General features: G+C 43.9%; 1 protein-coding gene across 1 annotated transcript; it reads left to right on the forward strand.

Moving 5' to 3' along the window:
* Window positions 1-9,876: 9,876 nt before the first annotated feature.
* LOC141993711 (uncharacterized) lies at window positions 9,877-14,350 on the forward strand. Its single transcript, XM_074963256.1, has 3 exons — window positions 9,877-10,108; window positions 10,697-11,053; window positions 14,211-14,350. Exons 1-3 carry the CDS (start codon window positions 9,877-9,879, stop codon window positions 14,348-14,350), a joined length of 729 nt encoding a protein of 242 aa, XP_074819357.1.
* Window positions 14,351-14,385: the final 35 nt, after the last annotated feature.

A 14,385-nucleotide genomic window follows, 5' to 3' on the forward strand; every position in this document is an offset into this window, starting at 1 on the left:
TGCTAATTCTATACACTTTTTTCAATTTAGTTGCCCCTTATCTTAGCAGTTTTGTGCATTTTAAAGTAGCATTTTTGTCTAGAAAGTTTCTTTAAAACCGTTTATAACTTTACCAAATTTTAGTGGACACAATTTTTTAGGTAACTGCAGACTGGTAAAATTTCATAACACTGGCACAATCAATTGAACATTTGTTTACAATGTTTTTAATACATTTTTAATCCAAACCTTTTTCGACTTGTTTTTAGTTTAGGACATTTTAATCTTTTTTTAATGTATTTACAAAATTTTACTCTCTAGTTTTTGTTTTCTTAGTAACATTTATTTTACACCTACAATTAAACTAAACTTTTGGATAGGATTTTAATGACTGACAGTTTTGTCAGGTTTTTTTAATGGCCATTGGACCATTTAAATTAGCTTTATTGTTCACAATTAATAACTTATTAAAACAGAGTTTGGATGGCACTTTTTAATAGGATTTTTAATAGGATTAATAGCTTTACTTCTAATATTTACTGATATATTTATTTGTGCTGGGTTGGCATTTGCTTTTAAAGCACACAGCTATTTGAAAAAGAAAACCATTTATTGTGGCTTTTCTTTGGAGTCCTAATAGAATTTTAATTAAGTAGCATGTTTTATTTACATTTGTGTTACATTTTTAAACTGTACACACAGCACGATCCATAGGAATACACACTTCTTTTACAACTTAACTTTTACTTTTAATTCGTTATATTAGCTATTGGAATTGTGTGTTTTGTACTTAATTTCTATATATCCCCATCAAAGTGACTGATTACCTGGAGCCATCGTAAAGCTTAGTGTTTATAACATTGCTTTTTTTGTGGCCATATTTTTGGTGTAGCTCTGGAGGTGCGCTGTTGTGGGTTTTGGTTTTGTGGGGGGTTTTTTGGTTTTTTGGGGGGGTTTTCAGCTTGTTCAGCTGCTGCTTTATTATTCAAAAAAGGGATTTAGGGGTTTTTTCCACTGTTTTCGTTTTGGCCACCTTATTTTTATTTATTAATTTAAGTTTAACATTTATTACTTAATTTACAAAAAATGGTTAAATTTTGAAAAGCATTGAGACACCTGAAGGGTTAACTAATAAAGTTAAGAGTATCAGGAGGTGTTGGCTGCTGCCCAAAGTGTCTGTCAGCTTTGCAGCTTTGAATGAAAGATTCAGATAGATTTTTAGTGGAATTTTTTAAAAGCTAATTGATTTTGCACCTCCTTTTAAACATTTCTTTTAAAATAAGTGTGTGTTTTACATTCTGCAATCCCTTGCTATGTTGTAAATGGTTTATTAAGAGTAGGGTGACCAGATAGCAACTGTGGAAAAACAGGATGGGGTGGGGGATAATAGGTGCCTATATAACAAAAAGTCCCAAAAAGGGACTGCCCCTATAAAAATGGGACATCTGGTCATCCTAATTAAGAGACCAAATAAATATTTTAAACTTGTTTGGCTTAGCCTTGCCAGCTGAGCCTGTTAATCTTTCTTTCCTAAAATGATTTTACATTTCTGAAGTTTTCCTTCTGTAAATTGTAAGTTATGAGCAGATGATACTTAAGTTGTTTACATTTTAAACTCAAATTTTTATTTGTATATTTAAGCTTTGAATAAGTGTTTTTTTTTTTTTTTTTTTTTTACAGGCGAGAATTTTTTTTGGCTTGGGCTATAATAAGCGCTGTGTTCTAACGACGTCCCGTTTTACTGCTGTTTTCACTGCCTTGCTTTCCTTTTGTGTTTCAGCTATTTCAGGCTTTAGGAAGCTGATTGTTTACACTTATTTTTTTCTGTTTTGGACAGGCAGTATTTCCTTTGTAACTTACTAGGCGTGTTTTCCTTTTTTTACAATTTGTTGTTTGAGCTGATCAATGCCCATTGTGTTGTTTTTAATTATTTTTTTATACAAGTGTACCCAGGTTATGTTTTTACTAGTATACTCGGAAGCAATTAAGTCATATAGAAATCCCTATGTAATTTTTAGTGATTTTGATTAAATTGTTTATAGTCCAGTAATTTAAATTAGATTGTCATTTTGCCTGCAGCAGCCAGCACAATTGATTATTTACAGACACATTTCTCGGGAAAGGCCATTTTTCTCAAAAGGTCTTTAATGGCTTCTCTGGAGATGAAGCACATAATGGTGGAAGTTGTCACCACCAGACCTTCCCTTTGCATCATTTGTTTTATTAAGGGTTTTATTATTATACTGCCATAAGTGAGTTCCATTATTAAACTGAGCATTCCTCTTCTTGAATGCCTTAATTTTAACATTTCCACAGCCCCCCCAACTGTTTACCTCCAAACGTTGCAGTGTTCATTTGTGCAAATGCTTTTTTTAACTTTTTGTTTTAAAGTGACACGTTTGTCAGGCAAATCCTTTTGGTGGCATTAAGCTTATTTATGGTTTTTGCACTTATTTTTTAACTCTGTACACTTTACCTGCAAAGCTGTCCTACGTTAAATACAGTCCATGAAGGATGATTGCTTTTGACATGTTTTCTTTAGCTTTTTTTCTACAACTTTTATTTGCTTTTTATGCTTTTTACATTTATTTCTTAAGGAGGCACATTTTTGTTTGTAAAGTTTTAGCCACCTGAAATAATCATTGTGACTCTAGTGCCTTGATTTGAGCTTTCTTTGCGTAGGGTAAAAAAACGTAGATATTTTTTTCATGGCTGCCAATGGGTCCTACATTTTTTTAAATGTCAAAGGCATTCAACAGCCCTCTGCTGTGCTCTGCCAAGCATTCTTTTTTGCCTGTCTAGTTCCACGCTCTGGAGTTGCTTTTTCATCCGATCCCAGTCTCCCCCTAATACTTCTCTGGGGAGTCCACAGAGTCCACTCTTAGATTTAACCTTCTTCTCCAGCATGGTGTTAATTTCTTCATATTTAAACCCATAATCCCATCCAATGCCATTTCCCTCAATCGCTGCAGTGTTCACACTAAGGGATGTGCCCTTTATCTGCTCCAGATGAGCAGCAAGTCACAGCACCTGTATGTTGGGTGGCTTTTGAAACCTTATCCACTCGGTAGCCTCAGACTTTATTCACTTGGTTCCCAAAAATTCAGCTCAGCTTCAAACTTGTCCCTGAGGTTTATTTGTTGGAATACAATTAACCTACATTTAAGTTGATTAGGCTCAAGTGTAGAGGGTGGTATAAGGCAAACCACATATCCAAAGTTACATAGCAAGCTTCCTTTTATATACATTCACATATTACATTGCATTTACTATACATTATGTGTTTTGGGATTGGCTTGTTTACTTTGTAAGAATCAATCCCTGTACAGCACACTCTGTCCACACACTGTCCATGTATGACTTATTCTTTATCTTTACGTTCTGGACTTGTTATATACATTATCCTGCCCATTTTAAATGGCTCCCTAGGTGTTCCCCCTAATTTTAGCTAGTACAGACATTGTGTTTCCAGCCTGCTAATCCAGTTACCTCTCCCATCGTGTCTTCTAAGAAATAAGGCCTCACCCATGTCTAATTACTCATGTCAGCCAGGCCTACAATCTGATCCTTTGTTCCACATCCAGTATCAAGTTGACATAAGAATCACTTTTTCCAGCTTCTCCCCCAAGGTGTGAAGTTAGTGGCATACATGGAACATTTCTCTCCACTTTCCTTCAGTGCTGCTGGGTATTGTGAAATAAGTCTCTGATCCCCAGATGCAACCCGAGCAAGCCCTTACAGTCCAATCTATTTTCCTGCTCTCTCCCAGCTCTGATCTTAGTACCAGGCACAGGCTCCAGTGGAACAGCCAGGCAGGGCTTGGACAGTCTAGTTTGTGAAGCTACCCAACTATGCAACTAGCTGAGAAACTGGGGCAAGTGTAATGAACCCTCAACCTAGCAGCATTAATTTACCAGCAGGTTAAGGGCTCACCCATCCTAATGGTGGAGATCAGTCAAGTGAGAGCGTAGTGGTAGTTGTGGTTAACTCTTATAAAATGCTGTGAAATATGAAAATGAAAATGAGCTAGGTGTTAGTATCCAGAAAAACTGTTTGTTTATGTATATATATGAGCTGTTACCCAAAATGTGGGGCCCTGTGGGTTTTTTCTGTTAAAAGGAGAAATTTATCACTCAAGTATTTCTTTGAGGCTATCCTTATTTACAAAGAATGTACACAGTCCTGTTTCCTTGAACACAGGAGGAATCAAACAGTTTTTGCTTGCAGCTCCAAGTCGTCTTTCAAGTCAATAAGTGAACTCAAAGCTATTAGCTTTATCTTAGGGCTATGCTATAAGTGGTTCTGTGGCTATCTGGTGCTTCCTTGCTCCCTTTTTCTCTCTAATTTTCTGGTCTTTCTGGAGAAAAAGTGATCACCATTCTCTTTAAAATAATTCTTACCATATTTGAAGCCTGTTATTAGTTATTGAAGCCCCCTCAGTCTCCTTTTCCCAAGACTAAACATGCCGGTTTTTTTAGTTTCAGGTTTTCTCAACCTTTTATCATTTTTGTTGCTTTCCTCTGAACTCTCCAAATGGTCTATATCTTTCCTACAGTGTGGTGTCCAGCACTGGAGATAGTACTCTAGCTGAGGCCTCACCTGTACTGAGTAGAGTGGGACAATTACCTCCTGTGTCTTTCATACAACACTTCTGTTAATACACCCCAGAATGATATTAGCCTTTTCAGCAACTGTATCACGTTTGACTCGTAATCAACATTCACTATAACCTCCAGATCCTTTTCAGTAATACTACCATCTAGCCAGTAATTCCCTGATTTGTAACTGAATATTTGATTTTTCCCTCTTAAGTTTAGTACTTTACACTTGTCTTTACTGAATTTTATCTTGTTGACCAATTCTCCAATTTATCAAGGTGATTTTAAATTCTAATCCTGTCCTCCAAAGTGCTTGCAACCCCATCCAGCTTGACATCATCCAGAAATTTTATAGGCATTCTCCACTCCATTATTTAAATCATTAATTAAAATATTAAACCGCACTAGACCCAGAAAAGACCCCTTGGGACCTCACTAGATACGTCCTCTCAGTTTGACAGCTAACCATTGATAACTATTCTGAATGTGTTTTTTCAACCAGTTGCGTACCTACTTTATAATAATTTAATCTAGACCATCTTTCCCTAGTTTGCTTATGAGACTGTCATGTGTTGTCATCAAAAGCCTTACTAATATGTTGCTGACCTGATAAAAAGAGATCTGTAAGAATTAGATATTGTAATCCTCTTATTTTCCCCCTCTGTTATTTTTGCTTTTAAGAAGGTAATGTTTTCATAACAATAACAATACCAAATGGCATTTACTAAACAAGATCATAATAATTGCTATTTGTCACTAATTACTGAACAAAAACCAAGTAACTTTGGGCTTGACTTCTAGAGTGGTGAGATTTTTACCTGTGAATTCAACAAAAGGAAACCACTTTTCAAAATAATTTCTGTATTTTGGTTTATTTTGATAAGGGAGTTTTCCTGTCACCAACACTTCCCAAACTGTATTAAGCCAGGATACTACTGGATGATCCTTTTTTCTTCCAGTGAGAAGTGGTAGCACAGCTAGTTGCTACTAAGTGGGTTACTAATTTGTTTCAAACATTAGGAAGCTAGGAATTGCCCATATTGGATCAGACCAGTGGTCCATATAGTTCAATATCGTGTCTCTGAAAGCAGTCCGTATCAGCTGGGTTTTTTTCCACTCAAAGTCCCAACAATAGGAACAGTGCGTCCGCTGGTAAATTATATTTGGTAAGTTCTTTAACTTCCTTGAATATGTTTCTGTTTTAGCATATAACCTCCAAATGAATATGAAATCTCACTTTTATCTGACATTCTTTCTAACCATCATCTCTTTGCTACAAATATTTTTAAATCCATTCCTAAGACCCACTGTTACAGTAACTGGTATTTTTTCCCCTGAATAGCACATGTTAAAGATGAGCCACCTGCCCTGTTTTGTTGAATCAGTTTTGATTTGCTTCACAGGATGTACAACACTTACTGATCTAATTTTGAAATATATTTATTGGAGCCTACAAGAATAAAAAGGCAAGCTCCTCTTGAGAATATTCTTATCACTTTGGTCCTATCATTATAGCCTCTTCAGCTGTAGCTAGGCACCTTTACAAGTGTCTGGCTTTCTGTTAATTGTTTTTCCACATGGCTCAGTGGAGAGGACACATAGACAAGAACGATTCAAAATTCATAACTACATGAGCTACCTACTATTCTGAGAAGATTGGTGCTCTTGGCAGATAGGTTATCTGAGAAGTCGCTGTGATTCCAAGTGCGTTCTAAAAGCTTCGCTGATCAAACTGGCATTGAATCTTTTCTTGTTTCATTGTAAACTTAATAGAGATTGTCTAATTTGCCAGATGTTCCCTTCAGTGTTTTCATTCAGTCTTTTGACCTGTACTGTTTAGCAATCTGAACTAGTTTCCAATCAGTTTCACCACCTCATCCATTTATTCAGACGGAATGCTTTAAACATTTAGAGTTGGTCCATTCATAACTTTACAGCCTACCCTTTTTCAAGTTTTAAATACTTTGCTCTTACTATTCTGTAGGAAGCAGCACATTTTTATACAGGTGAACAGTTAAATCTTCTGATTCTTTAGAAATTACAGCAACCCATTCTTTTATTTTTTTTTTTTTAAAGGTTGTGTTACGATCATATGAAGTCATACCAGCATGGGCAGCAATCTCATCAGATCTTGCAAACTAAACAGGATTAGTTTGGGTAGGTATTTAAATGGAAGGGCTCCAGGAAAGACAAAACTGTGCCAGAAAGTTGTTAGGTATCTTTTGGTTGCACTCTTCTGAGTCAGCATTGAACTGGCATGGCATGGAATAGGGGACATTGTGTAAAGAGATTCTGTTTTTTGAGGAAGCTTAAAATCAAGGTCCTGACTACTTCTGGTAATTTAACATCACAAGGCATTTCCCCACAAAATTTGGGGTATTAATCACAGTGAACTAGTTAAACTCCAACTTGGGTAGCTGAGAATTTTAAGAAGGTAAAATGTTTCTCTAGCTTTACTTGGATGCGAAATTCCTCATGTTCTGTCGCCTACTCATAACCTCTCTTGTGGCTTCCCTTTGCTTCCCTGTCAGAAAGTCATTTTTCTGTAGGGAAGCAAAGAAATGGGCGGGGGACATAAATTCTGAGCATGCGCAGTGGTGCAGAATTCCCCCAGGAGTAAGATCCTTTATAGAGCATATAATGCAGGGGTGGACAAAATTTTTGGCCTGAGAGCCACATCGGCATTGAGAAACTGTATGGAGGGCCGGGTAGGGAAGGCTGTGCCTCCCCAAACAGCCTGGCCCCTGCCCCCTATCCACCCTCTCCCACTTCCTGCCCCCCTCGGAATCCCCGACCCATCCAGTGCTCCTTGTCCCCTAACCGCCGCCCCCCGGGACCCCACCCCATCCAACCCCCCTTTCTTCCTGTCCCCTGAATGCCTCGACGCCTATCCACACTCCCGTCCCTAACTGCCCCCCGGGACTCCACCCTCTATCCAACCCCCCTACCCCCAGACAGCCCCCCCCGGACTCCCACAACTATCCAACCCCCCCTGCTCCCTGACTGCCCTGACCCTTATCCACACCCCCACCCCCTGACAGCCCTGACAGGATTCCCATGCCTATCCAACACCCCCTGTTCCCTGATTGCCCCTCCCCCCTGAACCTCCGCCCCAACTGCCCCATGCTCCCTGTCCCCTGACTGTCCCCCAGCACCTCTTGCCCCTTATCCAACCTCCCCCCCCATACTGCTCAGAGCAGCAAAGCCCTGCTACCCAGCCACGCCACTGCCACACTGCCCTGCAGGAGTGGTGGGCCAGAGCACTGGCAATGCGTTGTGCTGAGGCTGCGGAGGAAGGGGGACAGTGGGGAAGGGGCGAGGGGCTAGCCTCCCTGGCCAGGAGCTCAGAGGCTGGGCAGGTCCGTCCTGTGGGCCGTAGTTTGCCCACCTCTGATATAATGTGTAAATCAGTTTAGAAACATTCTTGGTGGGATTACGCTTGGTGAAAAGCCTTTCTGTTTGCTGTCATAGAAATGTAGAGCTACAAGAGACCTCAACAGGTTATTTTGCTCATTCTGCCACACAGAGGCAGGATTAAGTGTATCCAGACCATCCCTGACACGTTTGTCTAACCTTTTCCATCTTTCTACCACTATTAAGTATTTGTCAGTAAGATAGCTAGCTCTATTTCTAATACACCTATCACTGTAGGGTCTAGGCCCCACCGATGTAAATGAAAATTCTATCCATGAAAAAATCTTAAATTCTTTTCTACTCCCCTATTAAACCTGCTGTTCATAGTGGGCTTTCTTAGGATGTTTGTTTTCCTGTAGAATGTAGCTGGGCCACTCTATAGCTCTGGTATTGGAGGAAGACTTGTGGTAAGACTGTGTCTTTCAATACAATTTACTAGTACCCAGTCTCTGTGTCAACCTGATTTCTGATGTTAGAGAGTCCCAAAACCTAAGACCCACCATTGAGAATACCTTGCCTTCTAGTCCCTGAGAATTTCACCATCAAATGGAGGGACAGGCTACAGTTGCCAATTTTGGTTGGACATATTCCTGGAGATTTCATCACAGGACAATCTTTAATTCCTGGAGACTCCAGGACAACCCCGGAGGGTTGACAACCCTAAGACAGGCAGGCAGAATCTCCCAACCAACTGCCAGAGACTATTGATACATGCAGTGTGGTCTATGGGTATGGATGTCAGATCATCAATATAACCATTAGTATCTACATACTATATCCAGCTCTGCCATAACTGGAAATAGTCTAAAATACTGGTAGATACCAAATGATGCTACAACTGGCTCCCTAGCATCTTCTCAATAATCTTGCCCTGGAAGGAGATATTAGAAATAAGCAAGAGGTGGTTAGATTATCAACATGATCCTGAGCCAGAGGGTCAGACAAATGCACGTCGGTAACTGACAGCATTGCCTCTCACCTTGGTCAAAAGTGGGTTAATAGATTCACTGGTGGCTTTTACCAACCAAGAAGGGTGGTGGGTCCAGCAAATGCATTACAAGACCTTTTCCTCTGCAACTGAACCAAACTATGTCAAGAAAAGTAGTGGGGATTTGCTTTTTTTGAGAGGTTGTCTTTGGTGCACTCAGTTATTTCTGCCCCATAGGATGTAAGCCCTGGTCTACACTAGGACTTTAGGTCGAATTTAGCAGCATTAAATCGATGTAAACCTGCACCCGTCCACACGATGAAGCCCTTTATTTCGACTTAAAGGGCTCTTAAAATCGATTTCCTTACTCCACCCCTGACAAGTGGATTAGCGCTTAAATCGGCCTTGCCAGGTCGAATTTGGGGTACTGTGGACACAATTCGACGGTATTGGCCTCCGGGAGCTATCCCAGAGTGCTCCATTTTGACCGCTCTGGACAGTGCTGTCAACTCAGATGCACTGGCCAGGTAGACAGGAAAAGAACCGCGAACTTTTGAATCTCATTTCCTGTTTGGCCAGCGTGGCAAGCTGCAGGTGACCATGCAGAGCTCATCAGCAGAGGTGACCACTATGGAGTCCCAGAATCACAAAAGAGCTCCAGCATGGACCGAACGGGAGGTACGGGATCTGATCGCTGTATGGGGAGAGGAATCCGTGCTATCAGAACTCCGTTCCAGTTTTCAAAATGCCAAAACCTTTGTCAAAATCTCCCAGGGCATGAAGGACAGAGGCCATAACAGGGACCCGAAGCAGTGCCGCGTGAAACTGAAGGAGCTGAGGCAAGCCTACCAGAAAACCAGAGAGGTGAACGGCCGCTCCGGGTCAGAGCCCCAAACATGCCGCTTCTATGATGAGTTGCATGCCATTTTAGGGGGTTCAGCCACCACTACCCCAGCCATGTTGTTTGACTCCTTCAATGGAGATGGAGGCAATACGGAAGCAGGTTTTGGGGACGAAGAAGAAGATTATGATGATGATGATGAGGTTGTAGATAGCTCACAGCAAGCAAGCGGAGAAACCAGTTTTCCTGACAGCCAGGAACTGTTTCTCACCCTGGACCTGGAGCCAGTACCCCCTGAACCCACCCAAGGCTGCCTCCTGGACCCAGCAGGCGGAGAAGGGACCTCTGGTGAGTGTACCTTTTAAAATACTATACACGGTTTAAAAGCAAGCATGTGAAAGGATTAATTTGCCCTGGCATTCGCAGCTCTCCTGGATATACTCCCAAAGCCTTTGCAAAGGGTTTCTGGGGAGGGCAGACTTATTGCGTCCTTCATGGTAGGACACTTTACCACTCCAGGCCAGTAACACGTACTCGGGAATCATTGTACAACAAAGCATTGCAGTGTATGTTTGCTGGCGTTCAAACAACATCCGTTCTTTATCTCTCTGTGTTATCCTCAGGAGAGTGAGATATAATCCATGGTCACCTGGTTGAAATAGGGTGCTTTTCTTCAGGGGACACTCAGAGGAGCCCATTCCTGCTGGGCTGTTTGCCTGCGGCTGAACAGAAATGTTCCCCGCTGTTAGCCACAGGGAGGGGGAAGGGTTGAGGGGGTAGCCACGCGGTGGGGGGAGGCAAAATGCGACCTTGTAACAAAAGCACATGTGCTATGTATGTAATGTTAACAGCAAGGTTTACCCTGAAAGAGTGTAGCCAGTGTTTTATAAAATGTGTCTTTTTAAATACCGCTGTCCCTTTTTTTTTCTCCACCAGCTGCATGTGTTTCAATGATCACAGGATCTTCTCCTTCCCAGAGGCTAGTGAAGATTAGAAAGAAAAAAAAACGCACTCGAGATGAAATGTTCTCCGAGCTCATGCTGTCCTCCCACACTGACAGAGCACAGACGAATGCGTGGAGGCAAATAATGTCAGAGTGCAGGAAAGCACAAAATGACCGGGAGGAGAGGTGGCGGGCTGAAGAGAGGGCTGAAGCTGAAAGGTGGCGGCAGCGTGATGAGAGGAGGCAGGATTCAATGCTGAGGCTGCTGGAGGATCAAACCAGTATGCTCCAGTGTATGGTTGAGCTGCAGCAAAGGCAGCTGGAGCACAGACTGCCACTACAGCCCTTGTGTAACCAACCGCCCTCCTCCCGAAGTTCCATAGCCTCCACACCCAGACGCCCAAGAACGCGGTGGGGGGGCCTCCGGCCAACCAGCCACTCCGCCACACAGGATTGCCCAAAAAAAAGAAGGCTGTCATTCAATAAATTTTAAAGTTGTAAACTTTTAAAGTGCTGTGTGGCATTTTCCTTCCCTCCTCCACCACCCCTCCTGGGCTACCTTGGTAGTCATCCCCCTATTTGTGTGATGAATGAATAAAGAATGCATGAATGTGAAGCAACAATGACTTTATTGCCTCTGCAAGCGGTGATCAAAGGGAGGAGGGGAGGGTGGTTAGCTTACAGGGAAGTAGAGTGAACCAAGGGGCGGGGGGTTTCATCAAGGAGAAACAAACAGAACTTTCACACCGTAGCCTGGCCAGTCATGAAACTGGTTTTCAAAGCCTCTCTGATGCGTACCGCGCCCTCCTGTGCTCTTCTAACCGCCCTGGTGTCTGGCTGCGTGTAACCAGCAGCCAGGCGATTTGCCTCAACCTCCCACCCCGCCATAAACGTCTCCCCCTTACTCTCACAGATATTGTGGAGCACACAGCAAGCAGTAATAACAGTGGGAATATTGGTTTTGCTGAGGTCTAAGCGAGTCAGTAAACTGCGCCAGCGCGCCTTTAAACGTCCAAATGCACATTCTACCACCATTCTGCACTTGCTCAGCCTGTAGTTGAACAGCTCCTGACTACTGTCCAGGCTGCCTGTGTACGGCTTCATGAGCCATGGCATTAAGGGGTAGGCTGGGTCCCCAAGGATACATATAGGCATTTCAACATCACCAACAGTTATTTTCTGGTCTGGGAATAAAGTCCCTTCTTGCAGCTTCTGAAACAGACCAGAGTTCCTGAAGATGCGAGCGTCATGTACCTTTCCCGGCCATCCCACGTTGATGTTGGTGAAACGTCCCTTGTGATCCACCAGAGCTTGCAGCACTATTGAAAAGTACCCCTTGCGGTTTATGTACTCGCCAGCTTGGTGCTCCGGTGCCAAGATAGGGATATGGGTTCCGTCTATGGCCCCACCACAGTTAGGGAATCCCATTGCAGCAAAGCCATCCACTATGACCTGCACATTTCCCAGGGTCACTACCCTTGATATCAGCAGATCTTTGATTGCGTGGGCTACTTGCATCACAGCAGCCCCCACAGTAGATTTGCCCACTCCAAATTGATTCCCAACTGACCGGTAGCTGTCTGGCGTTGCAAGCTTCCACAGGGCTATCGCCACTCGCTTCTCAACTGTGAGGGCTGCTCTCATCTTGGTATTCATGCGCTTCAGGGCAGGGGAAAGCAAGTCACAAAGTTCCATGAAAGTGCCCTTACGCATGCGAAAGTTTCGCAGCCACTGGGAATCGTCCCAGACCCGCAACACTATGCGGTCCCACCAGTCTCTGCTTGTTTCCCGAGCCCAGAATCGGCGTTCCACAGCATGAACCTGCCCCATTAGCACCATGATGCATGCATTGGCAGGGCCCATGCTTTCAGAGAAATCTGTGTTCATGTCCTGATCACTCACGTGACCACGCTGACGTCGCCTCCTCGCCCGGTATCGCTTTGCCAGGTTCTGGTGCTGCATATACTGCTGGATAATGCGTGTGGTGTTTAATGTGCTCCTAATTGCCAAAGTGAGCTGAGCGGCCTCCACGCTTGCCTTGGTATGGCGTCCGCACAGAAAAAAGGCGTGGAACGATTGTCTGCTGTTGCTCTGACGGAGGGAGGGGCGACTGACGACACGGCTTACAGGGTTGGCTTCAGGGAGCTAAAATCAACAAGGGGGTGGCTTTACATCAAGGAGTATTTCATGCAGGACTTCACGCAGGGTTCCAATAAGAAATGGTGCACCTAAGTTATTGTTCTTATTGGAACAAGGAGGTTAGTCTGGCCTCTGATTGATACATGGCTAGATTTACCTCGCTGCACCTTCTCTGTGAGTGACTGCAGTGTGACCTAGAGGAATGAGTCCCCTAGACAGGGGAGGAGGCAAATGAGTACAAAACAAATCTGGTCTATTTCTTGTTTTGATCCACTCCATCTATCTTTTACATCTTTGGCTGGCAGCAGACGGTGCAGAAGGACTGCATGCCATCCACATCTCATGGCTGCTCGGCAGAAGACGGTACAATAGGACTGCTAGCAATCCATATTGCCTGCCTGCTCACCATAAGACGGTTCAATAGGACTGACTGCCGGACTTAAGAGAATGACCTGGTCAGGTCACTAAAAATTTAGTCCCTGCGCCCATGTCTGCCCAGGCGCTCCTGATCGACCTCACACAGGCGACCAGGAGCACCTCGGACATGACGAGGACGGCTACCAGTCGTACTGTACCGTCTGCTGCCAGAAGGCAATGGGTTGCTGCTACTGTGTAGCAATGCCGTATTGCGTCTGCCAGCACCCAGGAGACATACGGTGACGGTTACCTGAGCGGGCTCCATGCTTGCGGTGGTATGGCGTCCGCACAGGTAACTCAGGAAAAAAGGCGCGAAACGATTGTCTGCCCTTGCTTTCACGGAGGGAGGGAGGGAGGGAAGGGGGGACTGACGATATGTACCCAGAACCACCCGCGACAATGTTTCAGCCCCATCAGGCATTGGAATCTCAACCCAGAATTCCAATGGGCAGCGGAGACTGCGGGAACTGTGGGATAGCTACCCACAGTGCAACGCTCCGGAAGTCGACTCTAGCCTCGGTACTGTGGAAGCACTCCGCTGAGTTAATGCACTTCTGTGGGGACACACACACTCGAATATATAAAACCGATTTCTAAAAAACCGACTTCTATAAATTCGACCTTATTCCGTAGTGTAGACATACCCTAAGTGACTGCCGAAAGAAGCAACAGTTGTGTGGATCTGTGTCTGGGTTAGTTCGTTGCTTATATGGAGTAGTCATACGGGATGAGAGAGCTACTCGTCAACGCTCTGGCCGAGGGAGCAGAAAGATTCCTTTGTGGTTTCCACACAAGATCACACAGGCTCCCTGCTGAGTTTTGAGGCCAATAACATGAAATGTCCTCTCTGCGGTGAGCTGGAGGGAAGCGAGCCTGTCCTGGGGCGAGAAGTTGATGTCTTGCAGATAAGGTTGCACCAAGGCCTGGTTCCAAATGGGGTTTACCCTGCAGTGTCCAGCGCCAGGGGAGCTGGCCCTACTCAGCCTGCCCATGCCATCCCTACTCGGAATGAGTTAGTTCTGTCCTGCCTCTGGACCAGCCCAGCCCTGAGGGGCCGGGCCTCTCACCCAGCAGATGGCGGCCGGGGCTAGGCCGCACCACACACGCTGAGGGACCTTTTTGCCCT

The sequence above is a fragment of the Natator depressus genome, chromosome 9 (genome assembly GCF_965152275.1).
Source record: "Natator depressus isolate rNatDep1 chromosome 9, rNatDep2.hap1, whole genome shotgun sequence".
Taxonomy (NCBI): domain Eukaryota; kingdom Metazoa; phylum Chordata; order Testudines; family Cheloniidae; genus Natator; species Natator depressus.

What these genes read in the sequence shown, in the direction of transcription:
- LOC141993711 (XM_074963256.1), top strand. Translation starts at nt 9,877, where the DNA reads ATGTTGTTTGACTCCTTCAATGGAGATGGAGGCAATACGGAAGCAGGT. An exon ending in AGGCGGAGAAGGGACCTCTG is followed by an intron (nt 10,109 to 10,696) that starts GTGAGTGTACCT and finishes TTTCTCCACCAG; the next exon opens with CTGCATGTGTTTCAATGATC. An exon ending in ACTGCCACTACAGCCCTTGT is followed by an intron (nt 11,054 to 14,210) that starts GTAACCAACCGC and finishes TTTACCCTGCAG; the next exon opens with TGTCCAGCGCCAGGGGAGCT.